The sequence below is a fragment of the Microchirus variegatus genome (genome assembly GCF_963457635.1).
Source record: "Microchirus variegatus genome assembly, chromosome: 5".
Lineage (NCBI taxonomy): Eukaryota > Metazoa > Chordata > Actinopteri > Pleuronectiformes > Soleidae > Microchirus > Microchirus variegatus.
This window is the reverse complement of record NC_139806.1, coordinates 28,011,892-28,024,697: the sequence shown is the minus strand read 5'-3', so window position 1 is coordinate 28,024,697 and position 12,806 is coordinate 28,011,892. Positions and strand designations below refer to the sequence as shown.

The 12,806-nt window shown below is 40.7% G+C and overlaps 1 protein-coding gene across 1 annotated transcript in view; it reads left to right on the top strand.

The window, feature by feature from the left end:
• Positions 1 to 1,089: 1,089 nt before the first annotated feature.
• The window catches only part of myo7ab (myosin VIIAb), a gene marked incomplete at its 5' end in the record, with an annotated part of 31,906 nt that continues 20,189 nt past the window's right edge, over positions 1,090 to 12,806 (top strand). Inside the window, 11 exons of the mRNA XM_083889056.1 lie at positions 1,090 to 1,200; positions 1,880 to 2,064; positions 2,159 to 2,280; positions 6,884 to 7,026; positions 7,111 to 7,224; positions 9,175 to 9,328; positions 9,404 to 9,480; positions 9,576 to 9,695; positions 10,050 to 10,192; positions 12,069 to 12,279; positions 12,354 to 12,489. Coding sequence (XP_083745182.1) covers positions 1,090 to 1,200; positions 1,880 to 2,064; positions 2,159 to 2,280; positions 6,884 to 7,026; positions 7,111 to 7,224; positions 9,175 to 9,328; positions 9,404 to 9,480; positions 9,576 to 9,695; positions 10,050 to 10,192; positions 12,069 to 12,279; positions 12,354 to 12,489 — 1,516 coding nt within the window. The remainder of the gene's footprint in view (positions 1,201 to 1,879; positions 2,065 to 2,158; positions 2,281 to 6,883; positions 7,027 to 7,110; positions 7,225 to 9,174; positions 9,329 to 9,403; positions 9,481 to 9,575; positions 9,696 to 10,049; positions 10,193 to 12,068; positions 12,280 to 12,353; positions 12,490 to 12,806) is intronic.

Genomic DNA, 12,806 nt, shown 5'->3' with positions numbered 1-12,806 from the left:
TGGACAGATCCAGGTCCTGGATGATGAAGGCCGGGTAAGTGTTTACTGTCGTTGTATGTAATATCATCGTAGTTTGAGATTTTCTAATCGAAATTATTTACAGAATCTAAGTAATTATTTACAGAATCTTTTACACTCAGAATCTGAGTGTAAACAAGAACATATAACAAACAGGACATACTGTAAATGTATGTATTTTTAGAAAAGTAAAAGAAAAGCATGGTCTAATAAATGTTGAAAAGCGTTGATCAGTGTTTCCAAAACCTAGAAATGAGGATTTTCTCAAATGATTTGTCCAGAGACTAAAAATAATTCAGTTTTAATGATTTACTTTGTTATATGGGGCAAAGAAACCAGAAAACATTCACATTTAAGAAGCTGGAAACACTCAAATTGATTAATCAATTGCCAAAATAGTAAGCAATTCATTCGGTAACTGATGAATAATCACTGAATCTTTGCGGGATGAAGCCATTTAGAATTTTTATAGCATGATACAGCATTTCAGAAAGTCTGCAATTAAAGTAAATTATTTAAATAGCTTTAAAACATAGCATATATTAACTTTTTACAGTGTATTTCAAAACTAATATAATTAATTTACATACGAAATGTAACCATGGGTCGTTTTGGTCAAACCCTGAATACGAGTACGTTTAGGTTTTATTTTTTATTAGCGCTTTTTTTTTTTGTGTGTTCGTAAGGTTTAAGTTGGGGCTAAAAAAAGACAGGGCCAGGCAGGAAATTACAAACAATGACATAAAAATATATATTTAAAGCCTCATTGAAGCTACTTGATGAGTTACCAGATTGCTGTTATTTATAGTATCCACTAGGGGGCACCTATTTTATTTTAAAAACGTACCTATGGGCTGTAATTCCTGCATTTGACCCAATGTTAGAGACACTCCTGCAACAAAACATAAATAAGACTCATAGGTTTTTTTTGAGGTAGGTTTTTAAAATAGGCGCTACCTAGCGGTAGCATAACTAACGGCATTCTGGTACCTCAGTGATCCCTCCTCACGTTTGACTCCTCCCACACAGGAGCACTGGATCTCTCCTCAGAACGCCACCAACATTAAACCCATGCACCCGACCTCCGTGCACGGCGTGGAGGACATGATCCGCCTGGGCGACCTCAACGAGGCCGGCATCCTCCGCAACCTGCTCATCCGCTACCACGAGCGCGTCATCTACGTTAGTACCCACCTCCAGTGTTAGTAAACAGGTTCTAATTCAGGTTAATCTGTTTACACGTGACTATAAATAAAGCACAATCACATTGTCGGAGAAGCAGATGTCGAGGAGAGGGGGACACTTTTAGTTCTTAAAAGGTGTTTGGTTGTTTTGTCTTTTTCTCCTTGTAGACTATTTGTGGTGGAAGGGTGAGTAAAAAGATCAGAAACTAGAAGAATTTGAGACAAATCTGTTGACACTTTCCTTCAGATTATTAACGAGAATCAAAGGGTTTTGCTTTTCTGTTTTTCTTGCTGTCTTTAACCCTTGCTTTTGTTGTACACATCGACATAAGTACATTTTTATTTTAATTTAACACAGAGTTTGTCATTTCAGTAGCAAATTCATGTAATTGATGAACTCTTTACGGTGGCCTGCAAAGTGCAAACTTCATTTTACCAAAGCTACAGTTCTCACGCAAAGGGAATCGAGCAAATTCACATTTTGTAATAATGGTTTGCACTTCCCAGGGCACCGTAGTTTCTTGAGTTGAGTAAATGTTCTAATCAATCTACGAAATAACTGAATTAGTTTACACTAATAATAATGAAGAATCAAATCGGAAAAAACGTTGACATAGTTTGTCTCTGAAACATAAGACAAAGCACACATTTCCCTCTGTTATTTTGCATTCTCGCAGACGTACACAGGCTCAATCTTGGTGGCGGTCAATCCGTACCAGCTGCTTCCCATCTACGCCGCCGAGCAAATCCGCCTCTACACCAACAAGAAGATCGGCGAGATGCCGCCGCACATATTCGCTATCGCAGACAACTGCTACTTCAACATGCAGCGGAACAACAAGGACCAGTGCTGCATCATCAGGTGTGTGTGAGGCTGACGAGAGTCACACTGTGTGTGTGTGTGTGTGTGGGGCCCAGGTGTGTAACATTTGTTTTTGTGTGTGTGTGTGTGACAGTGGTGAGTCTGGAGCTGGGAAGACTGAAAGCACAAAGCTGATCCTGCAGTTTCTCGCAGCCATCAGCGGCCAACACTCGTGGATCGAGCAGCAAGTCCTGGAGGCCACACCCATCCTTGAAGGTCAGGCTCAGGAGGATTTGATGAAGTGCTGCTCAGTGATTGTGACCTGAATGACATTTTAATTTCCTGCCTGTAGATTTAGATTTTTACTATATTATTCACTATGTTCAGTGCTCAGGCCTTAGAAATATGATATTTACTTTTAAGTAGAAATTAGATTGAATTTGACATTTAAATCAAAATACAATGAGACCAATAACATACCATGACTTTTTGATCAAAATTTGGACAACATACTATGCTGTGACTTTTTGGTCACATTTTCACAGCAGCGTTCTTGTCCAGTGAGCTACCTGCAACTTGTCTTCTTAAGCTTTTCTTAGAGCTTTTGACTGTTTACTTTGAACATTACACTCAAACAGTTGACCATAAGGTTTGAACTCACAACCTCGGATATACTAGTACTTTTCTTTCCAGCACAAGCTATTCTTACTGACCTGCAGAACATGCCGCTGGTATTTTTAAATTCTCATTTTGGTCAAAGTTGTAAGAACTTCGGGTGATTATAAGGTTCTAAGTCCCAACCTCAGAGCCGATAGTCTTCTTCTCACAGTGTGAGCCATTTGTCCTCCATTTCTTGCTGTTCTCTTGTCAATCTTCACTTTGGATCATGAACATTAAAAACTTGCTGTTCCTCACAGGAACCTAACTGATGACTTGTTAACCTCAGAGTAGCTGTTTTACCAACTGAGCTAGCTGCTCACACAGATCTTCCGGTTATCTTAGAGCTTTTGACTGTTTACTTTGAATATTGCACTCATACAACAGTTGACCATAAGGTTTGATCTTCCAACCTCAGAGACGAAAGTCTTCTTTCCACAGTGTGAGCCATTTGTCCTTATTGGCTTCCTCGGATTTTCTTGAGTTTCTTTTTTCAATCTTCACTTTGGATGTTGAACTTTAAAAATGTCCTGTTGCTCACAAGAACCGAAACAATGACTTGTTAACTTCAGAGCAGCTGCTTCGCTGCTTTCGATGCCATCTTTCTTATGTGAAAACACGCACTGCATTCTGGGTAGCCCTTGCTCCCAAGGGTGGTGTCGGAGAATCTCAATATTGAGGGCGATACAGTCCTTAAACTCGCCACTCAAATTAATTTTTTATGAGAATCGGGACAGCACTTGCACTAGCGGGAGCGCGCATTTTTGAGATTGAGGGTTAAGCAAGGAATTGGAATTCACCCTTTGACTGTTTACTTTGAACATTGCACTCAAACAGTAGACCATAAACTCACAAACTCAGAGATGCCTGCTAACTTCGCAGCAGTTGCTTTACCCACTGATCTCTCAGCTATTGAGTTTCTCTGAGAGCTTTTGACTCTTTACTTTGAACATTGAGATCTTTAAAGGTCACATGTGTGGTCCTGTTGCACATAAATGTTAGTTATGGAGGTCTACTTACATATATTTAACATTCCTTTAAACGAGCCGATTGAAATCCTCTTTTGAACGATGTTCATCAGCCGCGATGTTACAGAGTGAACTTTCACCCCCAGAAGACAGTCTTGTGATTGGCCAGTACTATTCAGCACACCAGCTCTCAGAAGCGCAGCTCCCCCCTCTGGAACGGTGGATGCACTGCTACTCATTATAAAAAATTGTTTTAACAGTGTTTAGAAATAGCCTCGTCACGACTCCCAGCCGCAGTACCTTTTTGTCTTTGACCCGGAGTCAGACCCAGAGTCAGAAGAATCTGTCGCTCGTGAAACACCTCCACAACGGACGTTATTCTTCTTCTGCGGTTCAATGTACGCAACTGGATGTGCCCGGACTAGTGCCCGGAGCAGGAGGATCTGCTGTTCAGGAGAACTGGTGTTTACATAACTATTTTACAGGATTACTGTTTACTTTGAGTATTGCAGTCAAACAACAGTTGACCATACGTTTTGAACTTCCAACTTCAGACATACAAGCCTTTGACTTCCAGCATGAGCTATGCTTACTGACCTACAGAAGCTCAAACTGCTGGTTTTTTTAAGTTCTAATTTTGATCTGAAGTTCTAAAGTTTAAGGAATTTCAGATGATTGTAAGACTTGACCTCTCAACCTCAGAGATGAAAGTCTTCTTCTCACAGTGTGAGCCATTTGTCCTTATGGCCTTGTTCTGAATTTCTTGTTGTTCTCTTTTCAATCTTCACTTTGGATGTTGAACTTTAAAGATGTTCCGTTGCTCACAAGAACCGATGACTTGTTATCTTCAAAGTAGGTGTTTTACCCACTGAGCTCGCTGCTCCAACAGTTTTCCAGCTTCTCTTCGAGGTTTGAATGTTTACTTTGAACATTGCATACAAACAGTTGACCATAATGTTTGAACTCACAACCTCAGAGATGCTTGTTAACTTCACAGCAGCTACTTTACCCACTGAGCTCGCTGCTCCTGCAGTTACTGAGGTTCTCTGAGAGCTTTTTGACTGTTTACTTTGAACATTGACATCTTTAAGTGTTGGCTCCCTCTTGTGGATGGGTTGTGCTCCATACAAGCATTTAGCATCTGAACAAATGGTCAAATTTTGGATGACATACTGTAGTTTGACTTTTTGGTCAAAAAAAATGTTTCTCCTCCTGCTCCTGCTGGCTCTGCATGTGTGGAAGGTCTGAATGGCAAACAGGAAGAGAATGATTCCAGATAGATTGACCGAAACTGCCCTCCGGTGGACAAACGTGTTATTACATGTAGCGTAAGATTTGATTCATGGCTGTTTAACTGTTGAAACTGCCCTCCGGTGGACACAGGTAATATTTCACGTAGAGGAACAATTGTTTCACAGCTGCTAAACGGTTGAAACTGCCCTCCGGTGGACACACATGGTGTTACATTTAGAGGAGAATTTGATTCAAAAACAACAGATGCCCCAAAAACTGAAGGGGCAGCCTTCAGTGCAGGGGGCTGGAACTGAACCTGCCATCATGCTTTTCTAACAGTGCCTTCTGGTTGGGAACATAACCTCCCTGCCACCAAGGCCACCTTCAGGTTTGTTTGTTTGTTTCATCTTAATCTTCACTTTGGAAGGTGTGCTTTAAAAGGTCCTGATGCTCACAAGAACTGAACCTACCACCTCATGGAGTTCACACCAGCGTTCTTGTCCAGTGAGCTACCTGCAACTTGTATTCTTCAGCTTTTCTTAGAGCTTTTTACTGTTTAATTTGAACATTCCACTCAAACAGTTAATCATAAGGTTTGTACTCACAACTTCTGACATACAAGTCCTTTTCTTTCCAGCACAAGCTATCCTTACTGACCTGCAGAACATGCTGTTGCTGGTATTTTTAAATACTCATTTTGGTCGAAGTTGTAAGATCTTCGGATGATTGTAAGATTCAAACTCCTAAGCTAAGAAATGCTAGTGAACGTCTCAGCAGCTGATTTACCCACTGAGCTAGCTGCTCATAGGTCTTCAGGTTGTCATAGAGCTTTTGACTGTTTTATAAGGTTTGAACTCAGAACCTCAGAGATGAAAGTCTTCTTCTCACAGTGTGAGCCATTTGTCCTTTTGATCTGACTCTGAATTTCTTGCTGTTCTGTTTTCAATCTTCACTTTGGATGCTGAACTTTAAAGATGTTCAAGTTGCTCACAAGAACCGAACCAACCGAATGACTTGTTCTCCTCACAGCAGCTGTTTTACCCACTGAGCTAGCTGCTCCCACACTTCTCCAGCTTCTCTTCGAGCTTTTGACTGTTTACTTTGAACATTGACATCTGTAAGTCTTGGCTCCCTCTTGTGGATGGGCTGTGTTCCATACAAGTATTTCACATGAACCTTTTAATCATTATTTAATTAACTCACTGTGTTTACACCGCCGTCTTTGCCTGTTCATTTAGCCTTTGACACACTTCATCACTGTATATATGACATTACATCAACAGTTCACTGGAGTGAACTTGTTCATTAATTTTGCTTAGTTGAAACTTAAGTGTTTATGCAAATATGCAGCACTATAATGCAGAGAAAATAAAATTAAAACTACGAATGTTGCCATTCACGTCAAACCTGGTAACATTTCTATGCAAGTTAGAAAACAATAACAACTTATACAACGTAAAACAAAAAAAAGAAAATACACATTTTGAATAATAGGGCAATAATGATACTATTGGTCATTTAACTTCACACACATACAAACAATTAGTTTTTGTTTTCAGCACAAGGCATATTTATTTCTTTGACACTTGATATCAGTCATTCAATGTATTTTACAGATATAAAATCATCAATCGATCAATGTCTACCTACATAGCCCTTTACAACACCGACAATGTATCCATAGTGTTTTTAACCTAACATCAAATTATCATAAAACATACTCTAGTATGACTTTTTTTGTAAATTTTTGGACGACATACCAAAGTATGACATTTTAGTGACTTTTTGGACGTTTAAATAAGAAGTCGTCTGTTTCTACATGCAGTAGTCGTACTTTGCATACGTGGAGAGCAGTAGCATGCACCCTGAAAATGAGGCAGCTAAATGGAACTCAGCCATCATACATTTAATGAGTTACAGCACTGACCTGTCAAAAACGACTGCAGTGAAAAAAAGGCCCGAGGCTTTATATGATGTGACTCCACTGATTTTCCTCTCACCTTGTTCTTAACCATTCTCAGCCTTTGGCAACGCCAAGACGATTCGAAACGACAACTCCAGTCGCTTCGGGAAATACATCGACATCCACTTCAACAAGAGAGGAGCCATCGAAGGAGCCATGATCGAGCAGTACCTGCTGGAGAAGTCTCGAGTGTGTCGACAGGTGACACGTCACTTGTTATGACTTATTCATTTCATTTCTGAAGGAGTAGTTTCTCATTCGTCCCTCTCTCCCGTTCTCCTCCAGGCTCCAGATGAGAGGAACTACCACATCTTCTACTGTATGTTGAAGGGCATGTCTCCAGATATGAAAGCCAAGCTGGGACTGGGCCTCGCCACAGATTACGCCTACCTCACTATGGTCAGTTTAAATTTAAAGTGTGAAAGATATTTTATCATGGATGGTAATATATATATATATATATATACACACACACACACATATATATATATATATATATATACACATACATATATACATATACATATATATATATACACATACATATATATATACACATACATATATATATACATACATACATATATATATACATACATATATATATATATATATAAATACATATATACATATATATACAGTTAGGCCCATAGATATTTGGACAGTTCTCTTTATTTTGGCTCTATGCACCACTACAATCGATTTGAAATGAAGCGAACAAGATGTGCTTTAACTGCACACTTTCAGCTTTAATTTGAGAGTATTTACATCCAAATCAAGTGAATGGTGTAGGAATTACAACACTTTTTATATGTGCCTCCCACTTTTTAGGGGACTAAAAGTAATTGGACAATTGACTGAAAAGCTATTTCATGGACAATTGTGGGCTATTTCCTCATTATTTCATCTTCAATGACACAGGTAAAAGTTCTGGAGTTGATTCCAGGAGTGACATTTGCATTTTGAATATGTTGCTGTTAACTTTCTATATGAGATCCAAGGAGCTGTCACTGTCAGTGATGCAAGCCATCATTAGGCTGAAAAATCAAAACAAACCCATCAGAGAAATAGCAAAAACATTAGGTGTGGCCAAATCAACTGTTTGGAACATTCTTAAAAAGAAAGAATGCACCAGTGAGCTCAGCAACACCAAAGGACCTAGAAGACCACAGAAAACCACTGTGGTGGACGACAGAATAATTATTTCCCTGGTGAAGAAAAAGCCCTTCACAACAGTTGGCCAGATCAAAAACACTCTCCAGGAGGTCGGTGTTTGTGTTTCAAAGTCAACAATCAAAAGAAGACTTCACCAGAGTGAATACAGACAGTTCACCACAAGATGGAAACCATTGGTGAGCCTCAAAAACAGGAAGACAAGATTAGAATTTGCTAAACAAGAGCTGGAAGAACATCCTCTGGACAGATGAGACCAAGATCAACTTGTACCACAGTGATGGGAAGAGAAGAGTGTGGAGAAGGAAAGGAACTGCTCATGATCCACAACATACCACCTCACCAGTGAAGCATGGTGGTGGTAGGGTCATGGTGTTTCGATGTATAAAAATAAGGGATATATAGAAAGTGATAAGTGATTGACCTCATGTTTCTGTTTCGAATCGGTTCAGAGAGCCCAATACACGGTTTAGGGTTAATTTAACGCCTTTCCTTCTCAATAACTCAAAATGAACCACGATAGTTGGATTTTATCAGTGGTTACAGTTCAACAAGAGTAAATAAGGGAGATTTGAGTGACATTAATGGTGAATGTGACAATGTTATTACTGGTGATCCACTCATAAGGGGCGCATGTTCGCTTCCTCCTGGATGTAACCATGTAATTATGACTTTTCTCATTTGCCATAACCATAAATCAAGGTGAACAACCAACTGCTTGACAGTCAGAGTTTTCTTTTAAATGACTCTGACTGTGCCAGATATTTAGGAAGTGTATCTCAGTCCAAACTCAGGATCGAGACGTTTCTGAGAAGAGTACTGAGGCTTTTTAAGTTCATTTCTGGCACAATATTTCAGTATGTTTCCTTCATCTCTAAAGTTACATCATGGTTGTTTTATGACTTAATGCAACACGTCTTACCTTTAGCCACTTTTGAATAAGTTTGAATAAGGGTCACAACACCCACTGCTTTATCAAATACATCAAAACAGACATTTTTCACAATACAACAAAATAAACTGACAGAAGTGTCGGTGTTTGTGTCCCCGTGTTACAGCGTGCAGCAATGAGTCATATATATATATTTCATATTCATATGATGTGTTTTGAAAACAGTTTTATAGTAGTAAAAAAAGTAGCTTTAATATACATTCTCTGTGTATTTACCCTTCCAGGGAAACTGCACAGGGTGCGACGGTCGAGACGACCTGAGGGATTACTCCAGCATCCTGTCAGCCATGAAGGTCCTCATGTTCACAGAGACGGAGAACTGGGAGATTTCCAAGCTGCTGGCTGCCATCCTGCACATGGGAAACCTGCGATTCGAGGGTAAATCACACTTGCAAACTTCTTATAGTAATTACTGATTACTGATAAAGATTTCATCAAATCTGCGTCCTTCAGCTCGTACGTACGACAACCTGGACGCCTGCGTGGTGGCGAGATCTCCTGACCTGGTCACTGCTGCCTCTCTCATGGAGGTGTGTGTGTGTGTGTGTGTGTGATATTTCATTAATCTTAATTAAAACCTTTTCTTTCTCAAATGTTGCTTATTTTTTTAATGTTTTATTTGTAGGTTGAGCCAAAGGACGTGATGGTGTGTTTGACCACGCGAACCTTGATCACGCGAGGTGAAAGTGTCGCCATGCCTCTCAGCGTGGAGCAAGGCATCGACGTCAGGGACGCCTTTGTTAAGGTACTGATCTCTAAACACCTCAATGTCCCTGAAAATCTAGCATTAAAGGTTATTTCATCAAGTGTTTAGTATTTAAAAATTTCTCCAGAACTTACAGAAACACCCTCTTTATAATCCTCTATAGTAAATAGGACTATCTTCATTTATTGTATGGTCTTTTAGTGCAGTTTTGTCCCCTATGCTCTTGTTATTAATTATAACTTGGACAAGTGAGAAACAGAATCTAAAAATTAAGGTAAAAAAAACAAAAAAAAAAACCTATCATCTACAATGATTCTTAGGCCATTTGATTTAAACCGTTGTGTTTTTCAAATATAAAAGATGGAAGATGAGTGTTTGAGTTTGGTCTTTCAGGGAATATACGGGAGGCTGTTTGTGTGGATTGTGGATAAGATAAACGCCGCCATCTACAGACCGCCTTCCTGTGAGAGAAACATCGTACGCAGATCCATCGGCTTACTCGACATCTTTGGCTTTGAGAACTTCATCGTCAACAGGTGAGTCATATTTACTGTCTACTGTGGTTTGATTGGAAGCAGAATCAGCTGCAGTTCTGGGGCCTCATTTATAAAACTGTGCGTAGGACCGACGTCAAAATTGGCGTACGCACGAAGCACAGAAAGTGCTTACGCACAAAAATATCCTGATTTATAAAACTGTGCGCACGCACGTCCTACGCCGATTTCCCTTTATAAATCACAATCCACTCTAAATGTGGCGCACCTGTGTGCGGGTCATACCACGCCCATATTTGCCGATAAATATTCAGAGAACGCCCCTCATAAATATTGATTCATGACTGAAATCATGCAGAAATCGGAGAGAAAGGCCAAATAACGTAATTTCACGAGGTGGAAGTACTTGTTGGGGAGGTGGAGAAGAGGAAGGCTTTATTGTTTGGTGTTCTAGAGTGGCAGCATGTGGCGGATAATTTCAATGCTGTTTCCTCAGAAGGTCGGAGTGTGGCCGAGGTGAAAAAAAAGTGATCAGACATTAAAGTAGACGCCAAAAAGTGTGCCACGGGCGGGGGAACGGGCCAACCGGCGCTCACCCCGCTGGATGAAAAACTGGCGGGGATCATCGGGGAATCCCTCCTGAGTGGAGAGGTGACGGAGGTTTAGGGGGACACCCATGCAGGTGTCGCGCCAATGTAGGTATCCCCGACAGAAAGTGTTGCCGTGGAGGCGGAGAAACAGTGGTGCGCTTGCTTCACCCAAGTAAATTAAAACAATTGCATTGTTTAATGATGTATTTTATGTATACTTCACATACTACTCTATAACCTCTGGCAAAGATATGGGGGGAAACACATTATTTCAGACTGTTTACCTGTCTGCCATAATTTGTATCCCCCCATATTTTCGGCTAGAATAGAAGAAAGCTGTTCATAATACCAGAGGTTATAGACTAGTATGTGAAGTATACATAAAATAAATCATTAAACAATGCAATTTTTAGTTTTAATTTACTTGGGTGAAAGCAAGCGCACCACTGTTTCTCCGCCTCCGCCTCCGTGGCCAGGGTGAACACTTTCTGTCGGGGATACCTACATTGGCACAACACCTGTCGCCAGAAACCCGAGTGTTGTGAGCACTTGGAGCGGGACTGGCACGGCGTGGTTTCTGCGGGTGCTCCTCTCTAAGGATGGGCCCAATGCCGCACACAGATCCAAGAGGACAGCTCGTGGGAGTCGGAAACGGCTCATCAGCCACTCATCACTGTTGGCCAGTGGATCTAGCTCGTCTCGGAAGTTCCGCTCCCTCCGTATCCTTCCGTTTGCCACATCCTCTAACAGTGCCAAAGCATTGTGCACCATGACGCATTGTGAGTACCTGCCTTTATATGCCCATCGATTAGGTATCTGCTACACGTGTTAGAATTACCCTGATATCAGTGAATACATAATTTGCCCTACTGATGTCTTACTATTGTCCTAAATCATATGTTTCCCGTGTGCACTCCAGGGAGTTAGTTTGTTTGTTCGTTGTAGAAATGTAATTGTTTTTATCCATTTCTTGCAAATAAACTGTTCATATATGAGAGGTAATATAACTTATAATTTATTTTACACGATCAGTTTCACACATTTCTCCCGTTTCTTTCTTCTGCCATCAGTGGCGCAGTTTCGCTTTACCCCAGGTATGTGCGTACGCATGGGTCAGAGTTGGCGTGGAGGACCGCACATTTTCCCGTCAAGTTCTCTTTTTATAAATCCCATGGTTTGCGTAGAGAGTGGCGTACGCCTTCTTTTGTGCGTACGCAACGTTTATAAATGAGGCCCCTGGTCCTTTCTTCTCTGGTTTCTCATCTGGTTTCTCCTCTGGTTTCTTCTCCGGTTTCACCCTGGTTTCTCCTCTGGTTTCTCCTCCGTAGCTTCGAACAGTTGTGCATCAACTTCGCCAACGAGAACCTGCAGCAGTTCTTTGTCCGCCACGTCTTTAAACTGGAGCAGGAGGAGTACAACCTGGAGGACATCTGCTGGCAGCACATCGAGTTCACCGACAACCAGGACGCGCTGGACATGATCGCCAACAAACCCATGAACATCATCTCGCTCATTGACGAGGAGAGCAAGTTTCCTAAGGTACAAAAGAGCCTTGAAATGAACTTAAAAGTTTTATTTTCTATCTGAGTCCTGGTGCTTTTTCCTCTCGTCAGGGAACGGATGCTACGATGCTCTACAAGCTCAACTTGCAGCACAGGCTCAACGCCAACTACATTCCTCCTAAAAACAGCTATGAAACACAGTTTGGGATCCAACACTTTGCCGGCGTGGTTCACTACGAGACCAGAGGTGTGTTCATTTTCCTCCTCTCGCTGAACTCTAAGAATATGTAAATACAAATACAAAATTGAAATAGACAGGAACATAACATCTTAAAGAAGATAATTTAACAGGATGTTCACTGTGGAGAAGAGGCTTGAAAAAGTACAGATTATAACAAACTATTATATACAGGTACAGTGAGGGGGCAAGATATATGATTAAAGATGTTTTGAAGCAATAAAACAAGACTTTTCAGGTGGTTACTCATGTACTTTTTCACTGTTATGACACAGTGACAGCAAGATTGTTTTAAGGGATTGATTTATCCTCGTCTACTGACTCAT